The sequence below is a fragment of the Lissotriton helveticus genome, chromosome 7, assembly GCF_964261635.1.
Source record: "Lissotriton helveticus chromosome 7, aLisHel1.1, whole genome shotgun sequence".
NCBI classification, from domain to species: Eukaryota; Metazoa; Chordata; class Amphibia; order Caudata; family Salamandridae; genus Lissotriton; species Lissotriton helveticus.
Window position 1 is genome coordinate 746936696 of NC_136068.1, and position 26873 is coordinate 746963568.

The window sequence follows — 26873 nt, forward strand, 5'->3', positions numbered from 1 at the left end:
TCAGTTGGAGGGTGAATTTGTGGACGATGGCGATTCATCCTCCCGTGCGGTGGGGCGTTCGATCATGGAAATCTGGTATACTTTGGGAATGGCGACAGCAATATCCATGACCGAGGGGGTGTTGATCCGGGTTTGGGAGAAGAATGCTACATCTGTGGTGGTTCTGTCGAGTAGGTCACAGATTTTGTTTGCATGTTTGTGTAGTCAACGGATGTTGAGGAGCATGCATTGCAGGGTGTTTTCGGCTTGGTGTGTTCTTGCGGGCGGATTGTGCTGGATCCGCAGGTCCTGGCGGACCTGAAGGTGTACCGGCAGCACTAACAACTAAAGGGTTTGGGGGTGTCTGCTGGTGACGTTGACTTTTAGTTGTTGCGGCCTTGTTGGAGACTCTGGGACATAGCATTGTTGGTGTTGAGGTCTAGTGTTCGTTGCGCTGGTCGGAGTTGGTTCGCATTTTATAGGGGAGTTGGGAGGAAGTTACAGCTGGGAGGAGGTAGCGGTAAACTGCGGAGGGGAGGGGAGGCGGAGGAGGAAACGGGAGGAACGGCACAAACAGAAAATCATTAAGGGCACAGTGAGAGATATGCAACAACAGGCACAAACCAAGGCAAAAGCAAAGAGAAGAACAACAGGAGGCAACCTAAGCTCAAATTCCTACCAGCCTGGTCAGAGGCACAGCACGTTAGATCGGAGCTATAGGGCTAGAGAGCAGGTTCCTGGCCGAGGTAAGAGGCCCTGCACAAGTTCTGCCAGCTGATCCGAAGGGAGGGAATGTAATGTTGATAAGGGCTTGCTTATTAGTTATCAGTGGATTTGGTATATTCAACCCCCTTCCCCAGGTTGCCCATGAGGAGATTGGCTTCCTGCTGAAAATAATTGGTGATTAAAGTGCAGTCTTGTGTGTTAATGTTCAACCCTCCCCAATATTCAAACCTCCTCACATCTCCCAAGTTCATGATGCCGATCATATCCCACTTTATGAAGCCCGCTAATGTCACACCCTCCTGTAGCCACGTACCTTTGCCAGAAGGGCATCTGTATTGTAATTTTAGTTTCTCATTGCTTGTCACCCAGCGCTGAATGACACAAAAGGAGGTCCATGTGGTAGAGTGTGGTAAATTGGAGCCCCATAGAGCATGGCTTGATCCGAACATCCGCCATTGAACCAATTGTTGATCACCAGGAGATGTGTGGGGAGATAGTACAGGAAGGTGTTCATTATCCTCATTCTCCCATCACATGAGGCACAATTTTAACTTTATATGGGCCAGACGTGGACATGAACCACCCCAAAGGAAGGTCGTGGTCAAGCCATCGAGTCCACAAAACTAGCTGCGAAGGTGGTGGACCCGACAATTATGGAGTACATATAGCAGACGATGCATAACTCAAAACAAGTAAAAAAACAAGTAGCAAGTACTGAGCTTGCTTCATCGATTTCCGCAACTGTGAGTGGGCTCATCCATGGGCCTTGACTTCCCTCTCTGTGAGCTGCGGAAGGGGGATACCCTGTACACAGTGATAGCTGTTGACCGGCGTATGTGAGCGGTCTGCTCAATAAAGCGCTGCTTCGAAGTTTTCAAAGGCTTTAGCAATTTACTAACAGTTGTTGAAAACTTTAGCTTGCAATTTTCAAATTTCTCTAACTATACAGCAGGGTAAAGAGTGAGAATATCAAGTTGAAAATGTCAACTCTCAATAATATCGAGTGCAAAATATTGACATTCCTAAATATTGACTTAATAATATGCTGTTCAAGAAAATCAAGTTTCACTGTAAGAAATGTGTTTTATTAACAATATCAAACTCATTAATATTGTTTGTAAAAATGATATTTGTACAAATTTTTTGATATGTATTATGAGTTTTACTTTTAATTTTAACAGTATGCGCTAAAAAATGTGTTTAAGTTTTGCTTTGGTCTATTACTATTTGTAATACAATTCTAAAAGTTATACATTTAAAAAAAACATTTTGCATTTTAAATGTGTTGCGGGTTTATAGGGGTATAAGGTGGGAGGTAATTTAAATATAAATTGAATATTTATTTTACAATATTATTATTTATTTGTTTATACATTGATAGTGTAATTTAGGGTTAATTTAGAACTAATTCATTTATAAAGATTTAATTTAGATTTAATATTTAATTTTCAATATGTTTGTCTAATTTTAATAAGCGCGGATAGTGTGTTTGCAGGGGAATATGGTGGTAATTATTTTAATTGTATTTAATTTAATACTCATTTTTAATTAATAATATAAAACATTTCTTAAATTTGTATTGTTAATGTTAATTCGTTTATTACCCTTTTTGATATTTGTATTTTTATTATTTAATTAATTGGTAATTATTTTATTTGTGTCATTTTCTTATGAGCGGGTTGGGTGTTGATAGAGGAGTACTGTGGGAACTAATTTATTAATTAAAATATTTATTAATATTTCAAAAATAATATTAATTACTTTTTAATATATTTTAAATGTGTTAATTTATTAATAAATATTTGTATTTTAATTATTTGTCATTTAATTATGCAAATTGTTTGAAGTTTTACTGAAATGGTGATCGAATATATTATTGGCATATTGCGACAGTTAATGTATTATACAATAATTACTTCATTATTTGATCATTTATGGTAAAAAATGACTAAAATGTTAAAGATGCCAAAAGTGTAAAAATGTTGCTGTGTGAGGTGGGTGGTTAATAGTTGCAAATGGTGGGCAAAAAAATTGATTACATAAGTTAATGATTTGATGGTAATTGATATTAATTTAATAATGTACACTTATGGGCCAATTCCGATGTCGGACGGACTCAGGTCCGTCCGACATCGGTCAGGAGCTATAACTGACCGACCTGCTGTCGTCGGTTACGGCCCCGCAAGTACGATGTGACCGAACACTGTTCGGTCGCACTCGTATACCTCACAATGAGAGCATGCATTCCAAGCGGAATGCATGCCTGCATTGTGAATAGCAGGGGTGCAGTTCCCAAGGTGCCTGCCACCGGGTGCAGGGATCAACAGAGGGGCACCATAGGTGTCCCTCAAGCCGCCATTCGGCGGCCTCGCACCCATGGGGTCCCTGCTGGGGGCCCCCAGAGACAGTTTCCGACTGGCTTTTCATGCCGGAAACACTGGCACGAAAAGGCAGTGAAAAACTGCCATCGTACTCCCTCGGTCGTAAAGAGGCGACCAGGGTAGTACTGAAGGATTTCCGGATGGGGGACGGTCTCCCTGAGCCCGTCGCAAGCCATCCTGAAATCCGATTTGAATTCCTTTCCGACCGAGCCTATCGGAATGGCTCATTTGTAAAGAATCCGGCCGGCTTATTCCGATGCAGTCGGAAGGGCTCTGAGCAGCGTTCGGAGCCTTCCGACCCAGATCGGAATCGGGCCCTTAGTTGTGTAAATTGTGCAAATATTTTTTTGGGGTATGGGGGAAAAGTAATTCAGTTTATAATAAATATTCATTTATTAATAGGTAAATATTTTTCGGAATTGTTTATTTATTATCTTGTTTGTAGGTTTTTGGTCGGAAAGCTGTAACGTTTACTTAGTACATTTAATTTGTTCTTTTCAAATTTGTTTTCTTCAGTTATTATTACTTGTTTGATTGATAAGTAATTATGTTAATAATGCAGGTACCCTTTTTTAATTAATTTAAATCTTTGTTGCAAATTGGTTGTTAAATTCTAGGCTTATTTTTATTAAAAATTATTTAATAATTATTTTATATGATTAAAATGATCTTTTATTACAAAATATTTATTGTTTGGTAATTTAATATTTAAACAAATCAAACTTAATTTATGTAAATGTTGATTTTTTTTATACATTAACAAAAAATAGTATACTATGATTATTTTTATTTTTTTATATATGATTTTTAATTAAATTATATTTAGTATTGCAGTTGGTAATTTGGTTGTTTTTAAATTTCAATTTATTTCAAGGGGAATATTCATGTATACCCATACACTACTTTCCCTAATGTTTCAATCCTTAGACTGGAAATCATACATTTTAAGCCTTCAGTTTTGCAACGATTTATTTACTTTTGATTTAAAAAAAATAACAATTTTAAATTCAGGAAGTCAATATTTTTGACAACGATATTTATGTCCCAATATTTTGGAAAGTGAATATTGGTTTTGTCGAAAATCTTTCAGTGAATCATCCGGAGGGCCAGTGGGTGACTAGCCAGGAAAGGTAGAATTTTCCATTCTTAACACCACAGACATTAACCAGGTGCAATGAACATGTACATATCATTTTAGAAAATTTGAGAGATATGGTCTTATCACTGTATATATTACTTGGATCTTCAGTGGCTCCTCCACCCTGTCCGTGATTGCCATATCCATTTACAGGATGATGGCACAGGCCTCAAACTGGGAGAGATGGTGCTAATGGGACAGCCATCTGTGTTTAAGAAATCACTCTGCATACTCACAGACAGTGGCTTTATCAACCTCCCACTGCATAAAATGAAGTCGGACTGTGCACTCATTAGCTCGGAAGTAGTGGTTCAGTTATCCCTCAATAAGCATACCTCTACTCTTGGTCCTAAAGTAACTTGACATTAAGCCTTCATGTAGGACGTAGAACTCCCATGGAGCCAACAAACTTCAGGAGTAGTGGGATGTGATCCGATACGACTCGCACCAGGATTTTGATCTCAGTAACTGTCCTACAGTCTGGGACAGGCATGAAGATGAGTTCAATTGGACAGTGGGTATAGTGTACAGCTCATGTGTGTGTATATTTTAGTATTCTGGGGTGCCATGTGCGCCAGGTGTTGCAGACACCCATCATGGAAGTACAATCTCCAAGTTGTTTACAATATAGTTTTCTAACTGAGGATGGTTTACCCGTGGCATCTCTTGGGTGTTCAGGAAAAGCGTTGACGTCTACCACAAACTCTCACTGGCACTGGGGGAGGGAGGATATGATCACTAACGTGGCCAGGTATTGGACTTCAAATTTGCCAGTAAGAGGGGGGGGGGAGTATAACTAAATCAAATTGAAATTGGTGTACTCAAGTGTTACTTTGAGTGTGACAAAATGGCCCTTAGGATCACTAGTGGATTGTATCAGTGTAAAGAAGAGGTAGCGCCGCAGAAGGATCACCAATCCTGCAAGACCCTCTAAAAAACCTATAGTGCCATCTTCTAACAAAAACACAGATGTGCTCAAAAGATATCCCTATGGTATCATCAAGAGTACCACAGAGACTGCATGGAGAACAAGAACCTCTAAGAAGTTTCAGCAGATATCCTGCAGCAGAAATTTGGCATCCCGCGGACCGTTCGCCCGAACAGCCCACTACATGCCCATGAGCGGCCATCCAGAGGCATACTGCCAATCGCAGGCTGATGCCTCTCCAGCACCATGTGGATGGCACCACCCAGGTGAAAGAGGGATGCCATCACTGGAGGCAGTGCTCCATTGCTTCTCAAAAGTGCATACTTTTGGCCTCTGAAGCATGATGTACTGGCCTTTCTCACCGGACAGTCATGATCCGGACTGTTACAGTGTGTTTCGGGTTCATGTCTGCAGCTGTTGTATGCGCACCTAGGTTAGAGTTCCCCAACGTATTAATTTCCGCTAGATACCGTATATACGAGAGGTCTGGCGCAATCTTATAGTGCAACTACGGTGTTGGCGTCCCAAAGGATGCCACCTGCTTTTAATTTTAATTTGGCCACTTATCTTGTTTCTAGGTTACCTTCTTAATTTAACATTGATTTGAAATTACACTAATAAAATAGATTACATAATGTCGAATTTTGTTTTTAAAAGGGCATTATAATATTTAAGGTCATACATTTTTTGCCTACTTACAAGTGTTGTCGGACTTTTCTCAGATTACAATTGCTACAGTTGTGGAACCAACCGCCCTCAGGTCAGCGGATGGAACCCTGTGATTAGGATGTGCACGCACATTGTTCCTTATGCAAACATACATTTTTTAATGTGATCTGGTGCTGCAAGCGTAAAATCCCCGCAGCACTGGCTCCACATGAAAAATGCTAAAGTTTTACAACATCTCTGCACCGTGGGGCAGGCAATTCTGGGAAAAATGTGGATTGTCACAGTGGAAGTTGACCCTGCTGGCCTCCAACAAAATTGCTTTACAACAACAAATAAATGTCGGAAAGACCATCATGGATTATCTGTTAGAAACAAACTTCATAATCACGAATGATGAAACACCATTGTTTATGGATTAGTGTCGGAAAGTAGTCATATTGACCGCCTGGTTTAGCCTCGGACAGCCTACTTTGTGATTAGGCGGTCACATTCAAAGCTTCCAAGTTGGTGGGACAGCCTCCAACAAGGGGTTACAACCCACATTGTAATAATGACCGAATAATATATAGTCAATGTATGGTTAACAATAGTTGTACTCTAGATAACTTCAAATACATTAAAATAAATATATATAATTTAGTGGATTTTTTTTTTGAGTGAAAGTATTGAATGTTATTGTAGGAGTCTTGAAAACCTTTTTAAAATTATGTTTATCACTTATGTATCCACAGATTTAAAAAAACATGCATCTAATGACATAGAAAAACTTTTGGCTGTATGGCATAAACCAGTATTTGGATGTTTGGAAGCAATAGTGCCAAACATTAAATTGTATGATTCGTCATTCCATTGACTAAAATCGCCCCAATGGATAGTCAATGACGTTGGTCTCTATTTCATTTATACACCACACATGTCAGAACAAAATGAACAAATATTTATTATCTCGTTAAACAAAATGAATCACAAATCATCCAGTGAATATGGATCTGTGTTTGTAATGAGATATCAGCAATTGTTTATTACGAGTTTATATTTGGAAAAAAAAAGTTTGTTAAAAAAATTGGTTTTATGGGCTATATGTTTTGTTAGAAAATGTGTGATTAAATTATACATTTTTAAACAATATACATATTTTGTTGTGTATGAACACTGTGTGTTTTATTGATACATCCTTAATCTATCCTTACAAAAGAATTATATTTTTCCAAAATGTATACGTCTTTTATTTAATCTTTAGCATAACATAAACCGGATTAAAGTAATGGATAATAGGTGTTTTTAAAGTAATATCGTCCAAATAATAGCTACTGTAAACAGAAAAAATAGATTATAAAAGGGAACTTGAAATCCAGAACTACACAAATTTGGTTTTATATCTGCCAAATATTTTATGATTTCAAAAACATAAAATATAACTGGTCAAAAGATAATCGTTTAAACTAATGGCTGGATTAAGATTTAAAGCCAAGCAAGGGCAGGTGGTGCTCTAATGTGCGCCACTGCCATTAGCACCACCATTCCTGCATGCCTGCAGGTTTGTGTTTTGTAGTCTGGCGAACATCATGTAATTACCAGGAAGGTTACTCTTCCAAAACTCAGTTATTTTAAAAAAATGACCATATTGAGAAATGCTTCACAATGTTCCTGCACTGCTTGGACTGAAAATTGTATTCCGTTCGAGAACAAATGTGCATGCACGTATTGGTGCACAAGTTTTGACCCCCTGTGTGCATCCACATTTGGAGGGTGTAGAAGTGGCCCTGTAGGCACCCCTTGTTTTCCTCCCCGCCACAGTGTACATGAAATCGAAACCTCCATCTCACCATTGGTGGTGACAAAACACGTAATATGCTTTGAGGTACCCTGGTGATTACGCCAATCACATAGCTTCCTTTGACTGTGGCGGCTGTGCCGCTGGTGTGGCAGTGGCTGAACCGCCACTGATAACCTTTAGCCAGTCTGGTGTTCTTCAATCTGTTGTAATGAATCACTTTTGAACTACTGTTTTAAATTTTTTAAATTTTTTATTTTTAATAGGTAATAGATGCGTACCTTGCCACGTTATGTTTGTCAAGACCCAATGTACGTATAGTTACATCTATTATGAAAAATAACACAAATTAAAAATCTTGTGTCTGAATATGTTTAATGATGTCATTTTATTTTAACCTTAGTGTTTGGCACTTTCTCCAACAGTTTCATCCTCTATCTTCATGGGGCAATATCGTTCATCTGTCTTTCGGGTAACTATTTTAATTCCTTATTTGATTTTTCACACTTTCTTGGTGTATTGATTTTGAATTTTAACGCTATGATTTATTAAGGAGTGTCTAAGAGCCATACAAATATGAGAATTTACATTTTGAGCAATAGGCAACATTTAACAGGTCTGCTTGCTGAGAATCTGTGCTTGTGATCGAAGCAAATAAGTTTAGTTTTTAAAATAAGATTTGTTAAACATTAAAACTTTTAAAATAATGTAAGTGTTTAAGTATGTAGTTCACGACACACGTTAAGTTATTCATTACCACATTCTATTATGGGCAGGTACCTTATGAGACTATGGAAACTGTTCTGTCTCCTACGAATACTGGTGCTCATAGGATTCTTTTAGTAAGTGCAACGTTTTGTTCTTTTATTTAAGAGACAGAGGTTTTAACTGTATTTATGAAAAATACAAGAGGGTTTGCAATCGTAATAGAGGCCTTGTAGGAAAGTAGCATCTGCTTTCAGGGTCACCCCCACTTTTTGCTGGTGTTATTATGTAGTTATGACTATTGTTAGTGTGTTCCAGCTATTCGGAAACAAAATCTCTGTGCTACGTCCACACATTTGACAAGGTGAGTACTTAGTTACACTCAAGAGTGGCTACTGGGGTACCATTATAAATTTAAAGTCTTAGTTATCATGTAGGTACCCATGGCATATTTACACCAGGGGTTCTGCAAAGGGCTGAAGCATGTAATATGCCACCCAATAAGTGACATCTAAAATAGTGACAACAAGCCTGCCATTGTAGCATGAGTAAGCTGATGCTAGCACCACTTACGTCAGATATATGTTTCTCTATATCTGTGGTCAATACGCTTAACATTTTTAAGTTACCCAGAAAGCAGGCCTTCGACTCCTAAAGGCAGGGTGCTCTGTTCTAAATTTATGGAGGACAGAGCATGAGACTGACACCCCTACAGCATACTTAGTCCATTATCAATGGTGGTAAGTGAATCATTCATGACTTTATATAGTGTGACCTTTCGTCAATAATGTTCGAACAACTCAAAACTGGCTATAACAAACCCTGTCACGTTTCGTAAACAAACATGTTGGAACCATACACTCAGACATATAAACGTTGTTGTGGGATGTATCTTTAAATGCACGATAAAGCTCCTTTGGGAGCCCTCAGTTCTTTCCGTACCTGTCTTTCAGAACCGAACAGCAAGCTAGAGCTGCTGCCTCCAAATAACAAGTTTCTGACCTACTGCTGAAGAGCCTAGTTTGAACAGGGTAGGCCAGAACCAAACATATCCTGTCACATGGTGGTTTGTGACCATCTAGCAGGCAGAATTTATTGTACAGCGGTAGGGTAGGGGTGCTTGGCAGCACCACTGAGACTGATTAAAGGACACACTTGGTGCCTTCCTTGCATACTTAACTTTGAAACCACGTCAGGGAGATGCTGCCTCCCACACTGGCGTAAAACTGGACAAAGGACATGGGAGTATCCTCCCCACTGTCCAGCCCCTTTTTTTGTGTGGGACACCAGATTCATCCCAAACCTTTACAGAGGGTTCTAAATTGCTTACTTTCTGGTGTGTTCCTAAAATCGTCATGGCGCAAGATTTAGATCACATACCATTTCCAGTTCGACCATCTGAACACTCTTGAATTCGGTGGACCGCAATTAAGAGACCGAGACTGCAAGAGGAAAGATTGCAGCAGATCCTGGTCTCGTCATCTTGATTGTCTTTGTTTTGCAACGTCTGTGTCTGTGCTCCATACAGGTTGTTCACCATGCCTGTGGTGATCCAAGACACCCCAAATAATATCCCTTGCAGTGAAAGAGTCGCTCACCTGCATCTCCAGGCACCCTAACACTGCTGCCCAGTATGCCTATTATGGGCTCCCGTTGACTCCAACAGGCTCAGGAACACAGTTTATGGTTCAGCAGTTTCACCCTCAAGGCATACACAGTCCTGTCAATAACTTTTAGGCCAGTATACCTCATTGTAACTGCTGGAACAGAACCCCTGTGCACTGAGTCAACGTGCACAGCTTGTTGCCTCCTCCAGAGATCTTCAGGCTCAAATGAACTCCTACTTCCATCATCCTCTTCAGCCAAGATCCACACCTGCATACACATCCTCTGTAATGCGTGCCTGCAAATCTCTTGGTTAGCAGCTAGAGGTCCTCTTGCTACTCATATTCCTTTTGACTGTGGGTCATATCAAGGGTCTGGTTTAACACCATTGGATTTCACCACTTGCATGTGGCCTGCTCCGACTCACCTGAATGTGGTGAGTCCCTTTGACCTTGGTAAATCTGACACTGCATAATTATTGATAACCTAATTGTTTACATCTGTAAAGGCATATTTTTCTCCTTGTCTCACACGGATCCTTTTGCGCTCAATATCAGATGTTATGCAACTACAATGCGGCTCCTTGTCATCTAAGGCGTCGCCTGGTTCACACATCTGCAAGTTAAAGTACACTGTCAACCTCTCCTGCATTCCTACATAGGTGGGCATTCGTATTCAGTGCCTCCTGGTCACTCCTGAGTGTCCTATACTCTGTAACCTCTGCTTGCAGGTACCTCTTAACTTTATTTCAACTTTGTGTTCCACCAGTCTCCTTAGTTTTCTTATCCAGTGTTATCTTTCTTGAAGTCCTCCCGAGTGTTCTGCAGTTTTTTCCAACATCATTAAACACATATGCACCCAGTGTCCTTGTTGTAGGTAACATAGTACCTGGTGTATGCACAGGTAGTGTGACTTTCCAACCTTCTCTCTACAACGGGGTGTCTTTAAGGTTCCAGTGGGAAGGGTACTATTTCATTTAAACTGCGACTTACCAATTGTCTATGATTGACCACACAGGACTGTTCCCACTCTTCCTCTAACCCGCGTGGAGTTCCAAGATACTCCCCTTTGAATGGTGCTTTGTGTCCCCTGGAATTTATATTTCTTATTTGTCTATTCTTGATTTGATTCCTGTTTTTTTCACATAATTTAGTATATGGTTTGGTCTCCCCCTGGGGACCATTGGGTATTGTTCATACTTTTGTGCTCTTGTTGCTGAAGATTTTGTATTTTGGAAACACAGGTATGATAAAATACATTGTGTTAGTGTGTATGTTTAATTAGGTACCTCTTTTTATTACAACTCTGTTTGATTGTTTTTTACTTAACCTATACCATAAGATTATGCATTTAGAAAAAAACCAGCTTTATACTCATTATGGACTAAGCATGAAGGCAGCTCTGCACAGCTACCACTTATAGAGCTTTACAACGTTGTCGTAGAAAACTGGAATCGCCAGAAGGGTTATCTGGATTGGTGTTCGGTGCTACACTTACATAAGTGAGCACCATATACCAAGCCAGTTTCTCAAAGGATGGAGTTTAATTCCATATACAAAATATTTTTTTTATTCACTACTGTGTATTGTGACGTGGAACGGCCTTACACCCCTATTAAGATACTGTTAAACTGAAATTTAAAAATCCCAAAATGACACATTACATATTAATTGCAGGATGGGGCAGATGGAGTATTGTGAAGCAGTGCATGCCTACTTCTGTGATAATATTAGTGTCCATTTTATTTTTGGGATATAATTCAATTCACCTGATTTGTCAAGACCTCTATTGGTACGAACCGAGGTTTTAAAGTACAACTGACATTTATTTATTGTTTTTGTCTTGCTGATGGTGTTTTTCCAACTAATTTCACTTAATTTCCACAGATATTGAAACCTCTTACCAAGAAAATTATAGTCTATGATTCTATGACATGAAATCTTCCGAGCTACCAAAAATTCATGATTAATTGGAGGTACCCTTTTCATAAAAATGTTAACAATATCTATTTTGCAGTTAGAAGATTGCAAACAAAATAAAAAAACACAGATTTGAGGTTGTTTTCCAATTGTATCATTATTTATGAGAATGGTTTATTATTGTTTCTTAATAATTACGTAAGATGGACCAGCTGTAATTTTTTACATCTCAATTCATATGTCTCCAAAGGGCTTTCCTACAGGCTGTGAGGCGTCCAGACCACCATCTATGGGAATTGGTGATACAATCTACCCCCCAAGACAAAAAGACGTTTACAATTGCTGTGCTTTTTGCCTGATGGTAATTTATTTTCAAAATAGTATGTACCTTAATTTGTGTTATCAAATGTATCTGAAAGAAACAGGTTAGTATTAGATTCCTTACCTTAGAATATCCCCAGGCGTCAGACTGCATCCGGAAACTTTTGCGTAGCAGTACCCTTGCGCGTCGGTAGGCGTCGTCTGCGGCTCCGCGTCCATCGTCGTTGGCGCCGGGATGACGTCGCCGGAGTACTTAGACACCGCCCTCGAGCGCTGACGTCAGTTCTTCCTTTTTCCGCACCAGCAAGCGTCGATCCGGAAAAAGTGGTACCCTTAGTCAATTTTTGACTAAACTTTTTCGATAATTTTTTTATCCTTTTCGAAGTCTACACGACTCCAACGGTGCCAGTAGGGATGCCCGGGTTTAAACCCTGCGCCGACTGATGTCTGTTACCGACCCCCATCGCTGGTGCCTTCACTGTCTGGGCTTCGACCACGACGACAAGGCCTGCCCCGACTGCCGAGCCTGACGTCCAAAGCTAGGCGGGAGCGGTCCCGCGAGCGGCTCGAGCTCCGGTAGTCGGCCCCGCGCCGCTCGAGGGCCCGGTCCGGACGGAGGTCGAGGGGTTGGAGTCACCATAGCTCCGGGAGTCGTCATCGGTCTTCGACTTCTTGTGCTTACCTGAGGACTTCGAGCCCGAAGGGGCATCATCGCTCTTCTGACTCTCCCCGATGCTCGCGCGATGCGGCCGGGGGTTCGGGTGACACCGCCCACGCGGCTCCGTCGGAGTCGCGGGCATCGCGGCCTGCTTCATACCCACCGGTCCCTGGGCAGCACGCGACGCCGGAGGAGATCGAGCGCTTCCTCATGGCCATGAGGTCGCTCACTCCTCCGTCGGGTTCCGCGGCGACTTCGGGCCCAGCGGCCCCGACTGGGGGCCCCAGCGGGTCGGGTGCTTCGGCCCGACGCCGTCAGGTGCTTCGGTCCCGACGCCGCTGGCGACTTCGGTCCCGGCGTCGCAGGGCCCCACTGGATCCGGGTCGTCGCCGGTCGACCTGCCAACCTCACCGGCGCCGACCCCCAGGGTGTCACCTCCGGCGCTGCCTCTGGGTGCCACCGTCCCCGATGCCTCCCTCCGCTCTCGACGCCGCTTGGAGATTTCTACTTAAATGAACCGGCCCCTTCCTTTGAGAACCCTGACTATCAGGAGATGGGTGACAAGGAGTATTGGGAGGGGTCTGAGGACCCTCTGGCACAAGAGTGTCAGTCTCAGCAGGACTGGACAGGTGAGCTTGGGAATGCCAGTGGTCCGGACACTTCGCCAGACACTGGTTTTGTCTCCCCTCCTACCGTGGCTCCGGAGGAGGGGGCTACCTACAGTGTGGTGCTGATGCGGGCGGCCAAGGCCTTGGGCCTTGAGCTCCCCGTCGCGCCGTGAGGACTAACCTCCTCACTGAGGTCCTTAAACCGCAGTCAAGCTCGGCTGAGCCTCTGCTGCCGTTTAATGAGGCCTTGACAAACGTTCTTTTGGGCACATGGTCCAGGCCCGATACGGGTCAGCCTGTAGATAGGAACGTGGCCAGACGCCACCGCCCGGCTCCAGGTGACCCTTGCTTCCTGTCCTCCCACCCTACCTCCGAGAGTCTGGTCATCCAGGCCTCTAACTCCCAGACCGTATTACCGACGGCTCCACCCGATCTGGAAATTCAAGAGGTATGAGCAATACGGTAAAAAGGTATTCTCCCTGAGTTTGGGACTGCGGTCAGCCAACACCGCATGCCTCTTGTGCCACTACACCCACTCTCTGTGGGACACGGTCGCGGACGTGCTGCCACAATGTCCGGTGGAGGTCCGGACTAAACTCGCCCAAGCCCTTGGGGACGGTCGAGATGCAGCACAGTGTTCTATCCGGTATGGGCTGGATACCACGGACTCACTGGGCAGAGCGATGGCAACGACTGTGGCGATTCGTCGCCACGCCTGGTTGAGGTCCGCCAACTTTTCGGCTGATGTCCAAAGCACCCTGATGGACATGCCGTTTGATGGCCGTCGCCTCTTTGGCGACAAGGCAGACCATGCGCTTGAGCGCTTTAAGGACTCCAGGGCTACGGCCAAGTCCGTGGGCCTCTCAGCCCCGCGCCAGCAAACGGGTGCCTTTTGCTCCTTTCGTGGCCAAGAAAGGGGCGCTACCACACGTGCTGCCAGCCACGCGCCGCAGACTAACATCCAGCGTGGTGGCGGCCGTGGAAACCGCCGTGGCGGCGGTCGGGGACAACGGCGAGGCCATTCCACACCTTCCCCTGCAGCATCCACCTCTAAGCCCTCCTAGTCCGTGCTTGCAGGCCCATATGACGCCAGTGGGGTGCAGGGTTCGCCATCACCACTTCCACTGGCGCACTTTCACTTCGGAGAGGTGGGTGCTGCAAATCGTCCGAAGGGGCTACTCCCTCCCCTTCGAGGCGACCCCTCCAGCCATGCCACCGCAATACCACCGCGTATCGGGGGATTACTTGAAACTTCTACAAGAGGAAGTTACGGCCCGCTTGGCCAAGGGGGCCATTGAGCGCGTTCCTGGGCCAGAAGTGGGGTTGGTTGTTACTCCCGCTACTTTCTGGTACCCAGGAAGGGCAAAGGGGGCCTACGCCCTATCTTGGACCTACTGAACGTCAACGGCTTCCTCCGGAAGGAGAAGTTCAAGATGCTGACACTGGTTCAGGTCTTAGCTGCCCTGGACCCAGGAGACTGGATGGTAGCGTTGGACTTGCAGGACGCTTATTTCCACATCCCCGTCCAGCAGACGCTACCTGCGGTTCACGGTAGGCCACGAGCACTTTCAGTTTACAGTGCTCCCCTTCGGCCTTACCAGCACCCCACGGGTGTTCACGAAGGTGATGGCGGTGGTCGCAGCTCATCTGCGCAGGTTAGTCTTCCCCTACCTCGTCGACTGGTTGTTGAAGGTGGGCTCGCCCCAGACAGTCGTCAGCCACCTCCAGACAACGGCAGACCTCCTGCACCAGCTGGGGTTTTCCATCAATGTGCCGAAGTCACACCTGTGCCCCTCTCAGAAGCTCCTCTTCATCGGAGCGGTTCTCGACTCAGCGCAGTTTCGGGTTTATCCTCCCAAACAGCGGGTTCGGGATATTCAGGCTCTGATTCCAATCTTTCAGCCGTTATCCCAGGTCTCGGTCAGGTTGGATCTGCGGCTTCTGGGGCTGATTGCCTCCTGCATCCTTCTGATGCATCACGCCCGGTGGCAGATGCGGGCTCTGCAGTGGGACCTGAAGTTTCAGTGGGCCCAGCATCAGGGCAACCCGTCCAACCATTTCCTGATCTCGGAGGGCACTGCGAAACAGCTGCAGTGGTGGCTCACGGACCGCGATTGGGTCAGCGGCAGATCCCTCTGCCTACCCCAACCGGAGCATGTAGTTGTGACAGACGCGTCCCTCCAAGGTTGGGAAGGCCACATGGGAGAGGCGGAGATCAGAGGCCTCTGGTCTCCGGCGGAGTCCCGGCTCCATATCAACCTTCTGGAGCTGCGGGCGATTCGTCTAGCACTGAAGGCATTCCTCCCCTCTGTCCGGGGGAGTGTAGTGCAGGTGTTCACAGACAACACCACCGCCATGTGGTACTCCAACAAACAGGGCGGGGTGGGGTTGTGGCTCTGCGCCACTGGCAGAGGCTGGAACATCAGGGTGTGACCCTGGTGGTTCAACACCTGGCAGGTTCTCTGAACGCCAGGGCGGACTAACTCAGCCGGCAGTGCATGATGGATCACGAATGGCGTCTGAACTCGGACGTGGCGCAAGGACTCTTTCTGCAGTGGGGAGAGCCTTGGTTAGATCTATTCGCCACCGAAGAGAACGCGCAATGTCATCAGTTCTGCGCGTTGGAATTTCCAAGGCGGCACTCGCTCGGAGATGCTTTTCGTCGCGAGTGGAGTTGCGATCTGTTGTACGCCTTTCCGCCTATACCACTTCTGCCCAGAGTGCTGAAGAAGATCAAGCGCGACCGGGCCCAAGTCATCCTTGTGGCTCCGGACTGGGCACAAAGGTACTGGTATCCCGAGCTACTCAGTATGTCTGTCGATCCCCCGGTTCGTCTGCCTCTTCAGGAGGACCTTCTGTCGCAGCAGCAGGGGACGGTTCTCCAACCGAACGTGTCCAGTCTCCACCTCCATGCTTGGAGATTGAGCGGCAACAGTTGAGGCCATTTGACTTGCCTCCTGAAGTTTGTACTGTGATTCTGTCAGCCAGGCGTCCCTCCACAAAGTCAGTATACGCCTGCAGGTGGAACAGATTTGTGGCATGGTGCACAGCAAAGGCTGTGGATCCTCTCTCTGCCCCTCTTTCTGAGGTTCTCCTCTTCCTTCTTTCTCTTGCCCAGCAGGTCTCTGCTCTGGGCACTATCAAGGGCTACCTTTTTGCCCTTTCAGCCTTTTTAAGGCTACCTGATCAGCCATCTTTGTTCAAGTCCCCAATTGTAAATAGGTTTTTGAAGGGAATCACACACATGTTCCCTCCTGTTCCTTTCGTGATGCCTCAGTGGGACTTGAACCTTGTACTTACTTATCTGATGTGCGCTCCCTTCGAGCCACTTCATAACTCTCCTCTCCGCCTTCTTACTCTGAAGACTGCATTCTTGGTTGCCATCACCTCTGCCAGGAGAGTGAGTGAGATCAAGGCTCTTTCTTCCAAACCTCCTTTCCTTTCTGTCCATCCGAACAAGGTTGTGTTGCGGACAAGACCCTCTTTCCTGCCCAAGGCAGTCACAGCCTTCCACATCGGGCAGTCCATCACCTTGCCCACCTTCTTTCCGGCTCCGCATCCCTCAATAGAGGAAGAGCGTCTCCGCCGTCTGGACCCAAAATGCGCGCTCTCGTTTTATCTGGATCGCACACGCCAGTTCCGGGTGGATGACCAACTCTTTGTTGGTTACGTGGGAGCTAAGAAGGGACAGGCGGTGCACAAGCAGACCATCTCTCGGTGGGTCGTGTTGTGTATCAAGGCATGCTACTCCTTGGCCTAGAAGGAACCTCCGTTTGAGCTGAGCGCCCATTCCACTCGGGCCACGGCGGCTACCACTGCCCTGGGCGGGGGAGTCCCCTTGCAGGACATCTGTCAGGCAGCTACGTGGGCCTCGCTGCACACGTTCGCAAGACACTACCGCCTGGACAGCCAAGTCCGGAGGGATGGCTTCTTTGGCCGTTCCGTCCTCCAGGACTTTCTGGTGTGATTATTGGTTCGCAGACCCACCACCGGGGTTGGTATTGCTGGGGTATCTATTCTAAGGTAAGGAATCTAATACTAACCTGTTTCGTTCAGATGAACAAGTTACTTACCTTCGGTAAAGATATATCTGTAAGAAACCGTAGTTAGTATTAGATTCCTTACCGCCCCACTCATCCTCCCCGTTCTACGAACCGATATCTAGGGTTAAGGTCATCCCCTTTCAGGGCTCTAGTTTCAATGGCACCAGTGTTGGTTTTTAACATGGCTCTGCGTTTCTGGCGCGGAAAAGCTGTGTATAAGGACTGACGTCAGCGCGCGAGGGCGGCGTCCAAGTACTCCGGAGACGTTATCCTGGCGCCAACGACACAGACGACGGACACGGAGCCGCAGACGACACCTACCGACGCGCAAGGGTACTGCTTCCGGATCCAGTCTGACGCATGGGGATATTCTAAGGTAAGGAATCTAATACTAACTACTGTTTCTTACAGATATATCGTTACCGAAGGTAAGTAACTTGTTCAATAATGTATAATTTTTTATAAAAAAGAAATTATTTCCGTGATATATTTGATTTTTCTCAGGAATGTTCTTTTATAGTAAAGAGGGGTTTGACTAAAAAAAATTGCGGTAGAAGAAGACTTCACTGATTATAACAACGTTTCATGTTAAAACACGTAAAGACACATTGATCCCTATTACGATGCCGGTTTGAATCGCATAAAACCTTCGACGCTTAAGCTGGACCGCCGACAAGGAGTCCAATTTCCCAGTTTCCAGATTACTATCTGATATATGTGTTGGCTGTTTGATACTGAATATTTTCAATTGCAACTTGTGTTGATGCTTGCAGCAGAATCCGCATAATAAAAAATGAAGAATTTAAACCTCATTTTGGTGGGGGTGAAGGAATGGATAACTGCACATGAAAAGAGAAGACCGGCCTATATTTATATGTTCGGAGTTCTCCATCCCGAGTCTCCGCAGTCGTAAACTTACTATTAAATCCTTTGTTTGGAAGAAAAAGAGTAAACCTACACAAAAGATCAAGTGAACCTTTTTTTAATCCTGCCTAAAGTTTGTTTTCGTTTTCTTTCTACGTTAAATGCAAAATGAAAGAAACTTGCCAGAATGGATTGTGAACAGCAGTTAAAGTAAGTAAGCGTGTCGTTTACTTGACCGGCTTGATGGTTTTTTTTCTGTCTGGCAGGCATCTTGCGTTGCCATGGTACATGTTGCATGTGATTTTTGGGGGGCACCATATGTGACCTCAATGACCCAATGTGGTGGGCCAAGGAGAGATGTGGCCCTGTTAGTGGTCACCAAAGTAACTTTTCACCTGCCTTTTAATTACGGGCTGACTATTGTGAAAGGGCATGCGAAATCCAAAAATGTAATCTGAATGTTGCGGTGAGGCGGTATCCGCTGACTTTCAAGGATTTCATTGCTTACCACCGCACAGACTATGTCAAACAGCCCATTTGAAGCAGAGCAGTATCCCAGCGTGGGTTTCAACCAGACCACTAGTATTGTAATAATGCAATCGGGTTGAGACCTCTCATGTGTTTCGGGAAAACTCTAATGAGCAGTTGGATGGCTTTCGAAACGACATCCTATTAACACAATTTTTTGTTATGCAAAATAATTTTAAATATGATCATTTTCATAAAATGTACATTATACAATTAATTAAGGAAAGTATACATTTCGAATGTCTTCTTAGTTTGCAGATCACTACATCAGTCAGCTGTCACTAACAGACATTTACCAAAATCCTAGATTTATGGATGATTTTAGATTGAAGATTGCGCTGGAACTAATGGAGTCATCAGGTTGGAGTTTAACATTTTATGTCTCAATTTTGGAAATAGGTTATGCCATCGAGTCAACAGAATGTTTTGCTTTGATTGTTAGCCATTACTGTTTTCTGATACTTTTGTTTGAAAAAAAAATCATTATAAATATTGTAAATAGTATTAAAAAGTATAAATACATGATAATGCTGTTTGAGTATGTTAGAAGAACAAGTTACTTACCTTCGGTAACGATATATCTGTAAGAAACAGTAGTTAGTATTAGATTCCTTACCTTAGAATATCCCCAGGCGTCAGTCTGGATCCAGAAACTTTTGCGTAGCAGTACCCCTGCGCGTCGGTAGGCGTCGTCTGCAGGCGTCTCCTGCGGCTCCGCGTCCGTCGTCGGCGTCGTGCGCCGTGATGACGTCGCTGGAGTATATAGACGCCGCCTCCGCGCGCTGACGTCAGTTCTTTGTACATAGCTTTTCCGCGCCAGAACACGCAGAGCCATGCGAGAACCAACACTGGTGCCATTTGAAACTAGGGCCCTGAAAGGGAAGTCCTTAACCCTAGGTATCAGTTCGCAGAACGGGGAGGATGGGCGGGGCGGTAAGGAATCTAATACTAACTACTGTTTCTTACAGATATATCGTTACCGAAGGTAAGTAACTTGTTCATCTGAAAGAAACAGGTTAGTATTAGATTCCTTACCTTAGAATAGATACCCCAGCAATACCAACCCCGGTGGTGGGTCTGCGAACCGATACAATCCTACACCAGAAAGTCCTGGAGGACCGAACGGCCAAAGAAGCCATCCTTCCGGACTTGACTGTCCAGGCAGTAGTGCCTCGCAAAGGTGTGCAGCGAGGCCCACGTAGCCGCCTGGCAAATGTCCTGCAAAGGGACTCCCCGGCCCAGGGCAGTAGTAGCCGCCGTGGCCCGAGTGGAATGGGCCCTCAGCCCAACAGGAGGCTCCTTCCGAGCCAAAGAGTAGCACGCTTTGATGCACAGAACGACCCACCGAGAGATGGTCCGTTTATGTACCGCCCGTCCCTTCTTCGCACCCACGTAGCCAACAAACAGTTGGTCATCCACCCGGAACTGGCGTGTGCGATCCATATAAAATGAAAGTGCACGTTTTGGGTCCTGACGATGGAGCCGCTCTTCATCCTTTGAAGGATGCGGAGGCGGGAAGAAGGAGGGTAAGGTGATGGACTGCCCGATGTGAAAAGCAGAGACTACTTTGGGCAGGAAAGAAGGTCTAGTTCTCAGAACCACCTTGTCTGGATGAATGGACATGAAAGGAGGTTTGACAGAAAGAGCCTGGAGCTCACTCACTCTCCTGGCAGAGGTGATGGCAACCAGGAAGGCCGTCTTTAAAGTCAGGAGACGGAGAGGACAGGAATGAAGTGGCTCGAAGGGAGCACACATCAAGAAGGTCAGAACCAGGTTCAAGTCCCACTGAGGCATCACAAACGGGACAGGTGGATACATGTGTGTGATGCCCTTCAAGAATCTTGTCATAATAGGGGACTTGAACAAAGAAGGTTGATCAGGCAGCCTCAGAAAGGCCGAAAGGGCAGAAAGGTAGCCCTTGATAGTGCCCAGAGCAGAGCCCTGCTGGGCAAGAGAGAGAAGAAAGAGGAGAACCTCGGAAAGAGGGGCAGAAAGAGGATCCACAGCCTTTGCTGTGCACCATGCCACAAATCTGTTCCACCGGCAGGCGTATACCGACTTCGTGGAGGGACGCCTGGCTGCCAGAATCACATCACAGACTTCAGGAGGCAAGTCGAATGGCATCAACTGTCGCCGCTCAATCTCCACGCATGGAGGTGGAGGCTGGACAGGTTCGGGTGGAGGACCGTCCCCTGCAGCTGCGACAGAAGGTCCTCCTGAAGGGGCAGGCGGATCGGGGGACCGACTGACATGCTGAGTAGCTCGGGATACCAGTATTTTTGAGCCCAGTCCGGAGCCACAAGGATGACTTGGGCCCGGTCGCGCCTGATCTTCTTCAGCACTCTGGGCAGAAGTGGTATAGGCGGAAAGGCGTATAACAGACCGCAACTCCACTCGCGCCGAAAGGCGTCGCCGTGCGAGTGCCGTCTTGGAAACTCCAATGCGCAGAACTGATGACATTGCGCGTTCTCTTCTGTGGCGAATAGATCTAACCAAGGCTCTCCCCATCGCAGAAAGAGGCCTTGCGCCATGTCCGAGTTCAGACGCCATTCGTGATCCATCGAGCACCGACGGCTGAGTTCGTCCGCCCTGGCGTTCAGAGAACCTGCCAGGTGTTGAACCGTCAGAGTCACGCCCTGACATTCCAGCCATTGCCAGAGACGCAGGGCCTCCTGGCAAAGGGTCCACGACCCCACCCCGCCTTGTTTGTTGCAGTACCACATGGCGGTGGTGTTGTCCGTGAACACCTGCACTACACTCCCGTTGACAAAGGGGAGGAATGCCTTCAGTGCCAGACGAATCGCCCGTAGCTCCAACAGGTTTATATGGAGCCGGGACTCCGCCGGAGACCAGATGCCTCTGATCTCTGCCTCTCCCAAGTGGCCTCCCCAGCCCTGGAGGGACGCGTCCGTCACAACAACGTGCTCCGGCTGGGGAAGGGAGAGGGGTCTGCCTCTGACCCAATCGCGGTCCGTAAGCCACCACTGCAGTTGTCTCGAGTGCCCTCCGAGATCAAGACATGGTCGGACAAGTTGCCCTGATGCTGGGCCCACTGAAACTTCAGGTCCCACTGCAGAGCCCGCATCCGCCACCGGGCGTGATGCACCAGAAGGATGCAGGAAGCCATCAGCCCCAGTAGCCGCAGCGTCAACCTGACCGAAACCCGGGATAACGGCTGGAAGATGGGAATCAAAGCCTGTATATCCTGGACCCGCCGTTCCGGTGGATAGACCCGAAACTGCGCCGAGTCGAGAACCGCTCCGATGAAAAGGAGCTTTTGCGAGGGACACAGGTGTGATTTCGGCACATTGATGGAAAACCCCAGCCCATGCAGGAGGTCTGCCATCATCTGAAGGTGGTGGACGACTGTCTGGGGCGAGCCCGCCTTCAACAACCAGTCGTCTAGATAGGGGAAGACTGACACCCCTGATCTGCGCAGATGGGCTGCGACCACCGCCATCACCTTTGTGAACACCCGTGGGGCGCTGGTAAGGCCGAAGGGGAGCACGATAAACTGAAAATGCTCCTGGCCTACCGTGAACCGCAGGTAACGCCGGTGGGCCGGCAGGACGGGGATGTGAAAATACGCATCCTGCAAGTCCAACGCTACCATCCAGTCTTGCGGGTCTAGAGCAGCCAAGACCTGAGCCAATGTCAACATCTTGAACTTCTCCTTCCGGAGAAAGCCGTTGACGTTCCTTAGGTCCAAGATAGGACGTAGACCCCCTTTGTCCTTCTTGGGCACCAGAAAGTAGTGGGAATAGCAACCACATCCTACTTCTGGCCCAGGAACGCGCTCGATGGCCCCCTTGGCCAACAGGGCCGTAACTTCCTCCTGCAGAAGTGTCAAGTGGTCCCCCGACACACGGTGGTTCTGCGGTGGCATGGCTGGAGGAGTGGTCTCGAAGGGGAGGGAGTAGCCCCTTCGGACGAGCTGCAGCACCCACCTGTCCGATGTTATTGTGTGCCAGTGGGAGAGGTGATGGCGAACCCTGCCGCCCACCGGCGTCACATGGGCCTGAAAGCATGGACTAGGAGGATTTAGAGGCGGAAGCTGCGGGGGGAGATGTGGACTGACCTCGCCGCTGTCCCCGACCGCCACCTCGGCGGTTCCCACGGCCGCCGCCGCGTTGAGAAGTCTGTTGCGGCGCGTGGCTGGCAGCACGTGTGGGACCGCCCCTTCCGTGGCCACGAAAGGAGCGAAACAAACCCGTTTGCTGGCGCTGGGTCGAGAGACCCAAGGACTTGGCCGTGACCCTGGAGTCCTTGAAGCGTTCCAGCGCGTGGTCCGCTTTGTCGCCAAACAGGCGACTGCCATCAAACGGCATGTCCATCAATGCATTCTGGACATCTGCCGAGAAATTGGCGGATCTCAGCCAGGCGTGGCGACGAATCGCCACTGTCGTGGACATCACCCTGCCCAGTGAGTCGGTCGTATCAAGACCACACCTTATGGAGTATCTTGCTGCGTCTCGGCCTTCAATCATAGCCTTGCCGAGCTTAGCCCGTACCTCCAGCGGGCATTCAGGCAGCAGTTCCGCGACCGTATCCCACAGAGAGTGGGTGTAGCGGCCTAAGAGGCACGCGGTGGTGCAAGACCGCAGTCCCAGACTCAGGGACGAAAAGACCTTCTTACCATACTGGTCGTACCTCTTAGATTCCCGGTCGGGCGGGGCCGACGGGAATGCGGACTGGGATGTCGGGGCCTGGATCACCAGGCTCTCAGGGGTGGGATGGGTGGACAAGAACTTTGGGTCATCCGTACACGGACGGTGGCGTCTGGCCACGTTCCTATCAACAGGCGAACCTGAAGCGGGCCTGGACCACGTGCCCAAAAGAACGTCAGTTAAGGCCTCATTGAACGGCAGCAGTGGCTCCTGTGGGCATGATTGCGGTTTGAGAACCTCAGTGAGGATGTTAGTCCTCACGGCCGCGACGGGGAGCTCAAGGTGTTTAGGCCTTGGCAGCCCTCATCAACACCACTGAATAAGCTGCCCCCTCCTCCGTAGCCACGGTAGGAGGCGAGACAAAGCCAGGGTTGGGGGAGTCATCCAGACCACTGGCGTCACCCAAGTCACCTGTCCAGTCCACATTGTACTGACACTCGCGGGTCAGAGGGTCCTCAGACCCCTCCCACTCCTCTCCGCAATCTACATCCTCACCATATTCGGAGTCAACAATGTAGACCGGCTCCCCGGGGTCAACAGACCCCATCGGCGCCGGACTCGGCGTCGGATGACGCCGGTCCGACTCCGCGTCCGGAGTCAGAGAGGGAATGGGGTCGGCGCCGCCCGGAGCCGGCGCCGGAGACCCGGCGCCGCGCGGGGGCGGCACCGTGGGTTGCCCCAATGGAATCGGCGTCGGAGAGGCCGGTGGACCAGCCGGCGTCGACCCTGAAGGCCCCTGCGGCGCCGGGGCTGGAGCCGTCGGGGCCGGAGCACCCGACGGCATCGAGGCAGGAGCACCCGAACCGCTAGGGCCCCCGGACGGGACCACCGGGCCCGCAGGCGCCCTAGGCCCCGTCGGAGGAGACAGTGCCCTCATGGCCATGAGGAACGCCTCTATCTCCTCGGGCGTCGCGCCTTGCCCAGGGACCGTAGGGTATGGAGCAGGCCGCGCCGGCGACTCACGCTGAGCCGCGGGCTACCCGAACCCCCGGCCGCATCGCGCGAGCGTCGGGGGGAGTCGGGGGTACGATGACGATGCCCCGACTTCTTGTGCTTCCTACCTGAGGAACCAGAGGAATGGTGATGACTCTCGGAGCGCTTGTGACGGCTCCGCGACCGCTCCCTCGATTGCTCCCTAGACCTCCGTCCGGACCGGGACCGCTCTCGACGCGGGGCCGACACCCGGAGCTCGAGTAGCTTGCGGGACCGCTCCCGTCTAGCTTTATTCATCAAGGCCCGGCAATCGACGCAGGCGTCCACGTCGTGGTCCGGGCCCAGGCACCGGAGGCAGAGTCGGTGATGGTCCGTGACCGACATCGTGCGGTCACAGCCGTCACAATTCTTAAAACCGGGCATCCTACCGGCACCTTAAGAGTAACAGAAAGATTCAAAAACTTTGGTCAAAAGACCGGAGTACTGCTCTTCGGATCTGCGCTAACTGGCGCGGAAAAAAGAAGAACTGACGTCAGCGCGCGGAGGCGGCGTCTATATACTCCAGCGACGTCATCACGGCGCACGACGCCGACGACGGATGCGGAGCCGCAGGAGACGCCTGCAGACGACGCCTACCGACGCGCAGGGGTACTGCTACGCAAAAGTTTCCGGATCCAGACTGACGCCTGGGGATATTCTAAGGTAAGGAATCTAATACTAACCTGTTTCTTTTAGATAATGTCATATGTCTAGCTATTATGAAATTGTTTGACCAGTTCTTACTCCGTCACAGCAATATGTATTGGTCACAGTCAAGTTGATAAATTATGTTAATTTTTTCTATTTTTTATTCCTTGAAAATTTCCCTATGATCCTAATTTATTGGTCACTATAATGTCAGGCGCTTACTGGCCCTTTAAAATTGTGGACGGTGCTGCTGGTTGCAGCACAGTCCGCAATGTTAAAAGGCCACTATGTGCGTTTCCATGCACAATGTGGCAGGCAGGACGCAGTGACTGACACTTTGTGCATGGAATTTTAGGGGGGTACGCGTACATACCAAGGGCACACCTCGCCCCCACAGAGGGTGCCAGCAACGTTCCACCAAAGACATTCCCTGCCTGTCTTTTTGCGGCAGGATATCAACCGCTTAAAGACAGGTGAAAGTGCTGATCCTAAACACTATGGTGGTGCGTGTACAGCACCGCAGCAGTGATGCCCTTGTTCCAGGTGACGTAAGGCAGACATAAGAGGACCGCCTTGCAGGACCCTCTGCGGAACACATGTGATTCCCAGAGCCATCCTAATTTGGCGGAGGGTAAATCACATTGTGATGGTGGTAGGATCCCCCCTGCCAGCACGATGGTGGTGATTCTCCAGCCATCATAATGAGCCCCTTAGTTACAAAAAGGTTGAATAGACTTTTAGCAAAATATCCGTTAATGTAACAGCAAGCATGCTTATCGCTCTACATGTATTAATTTGTATGCATCTCAAAATGCACAGTAGCAGCCAACATTGAATTGTGCTAATTTGTGTAATGATGAAAAATGTTGACTATTGTACTAATAATAACTTTCCTTCTTCTATTCATACCTGCAAATAAAAAAATTTGGGGGGGGGGGGGGGAGTTAAAAACATGTACCTGATCCACCAGATAAGTTTAACTTTTCATTTAGTTTAGAAATAAGATGTGCTAATCTAACTCAATATTGCATTGAGATTCTCTTGACGAGTTCTGCGGGGTCTGCAACCAAAAACGCTCACATGAAGATGCAGAATAATATACATTAAATATCATTATTTCTTTTATTAAGAACAATTGTAAATAGGAGAATAAAAACAACAAGAAAAGCAGAAGAAGTGTATTTAGCAAAAAAGAAATTTTTAAGATAACATCTTACAAAATGTTTAATAAAAATCACTAACAGTAGTACATTATTTATTCACATTATTTTTTGTTAAATTTGGTAACTGGTTGGGCTGCTGGTAATCGGATGACCGCCACACTTGTGGCAGCTTGGGTGTGCCTGATCTATCCATTGTCACTCTGGCTGTTTGAACGCCCTATTACAACAAGTTCAGTCGAGCATCACTGTAACTGTCAGCTCTTCCACCACCATGAAAACCATGGTGGAAAGTAAGCGAATGGGCCAGTGCAAAGCCACTGTGCTTAAAATGCATGTGAATTATTATAGAAAAACAAGGGTCCTAAGGAGTTACAATATTAACACAAGATAACAATATAGGCCACAATCAGTACTATATTTTTCGACGCCCAGCCGGGCGAGGAATAGTTTATTCAGGAATAACACAGAATTTCAATGACCTGGAGAGGGTCAATTATGAACATCAAGATAGGGTACAATCCTGTACCTGTCCCAAGGAGGTAGAAAATCCAAAAGGATCAAGAGAGGTAGAAGGAAG

General features: G+C 47.4%; 1 protein-coding gene across 4 annotated transcripts in view; it reads left to right on the forward strand.

The window, feature by feature from the left end:
• The window catches only part of LOC144767011 (uncharacterized), a 587268-nt gene that overhangs the window by 308310 nt on the left and 252085 nt on the right, over window positions 1-26873 (forward strand). For 2 of the 4 annotated variants that reach the window (XR_013598020.1, XR_013598021.1), the window contains 6 exons: window positions 7862-7906; window positions 8021-8067; window positions 8372-8437; window positions 11792-11880; window positions 12075-12185; window positions 19098-19206. Coding sequence is in view for 2 of the 4 variants with exons in the window: in XM_078650665.1 (XP_078506791.1) it covers window positions 7862-7906; window positions 8021-8067; window positions 8372-8438 (159 nt within the window). In the remaining 2 variants the exon portion in view is untranslated. Of the gene's footprint in view, window positions 1-7861; window positions 7907-8020; window positions 8068-8371; window positions 8519-11791; window positions 11881-12074; window positions 12186-19097; window positions 19207-26873 lie in introns of those variants that run through there. The other 2 variants (XM_078650665.1, XM_078650666.1) reach the window with 2 other exon arrangements.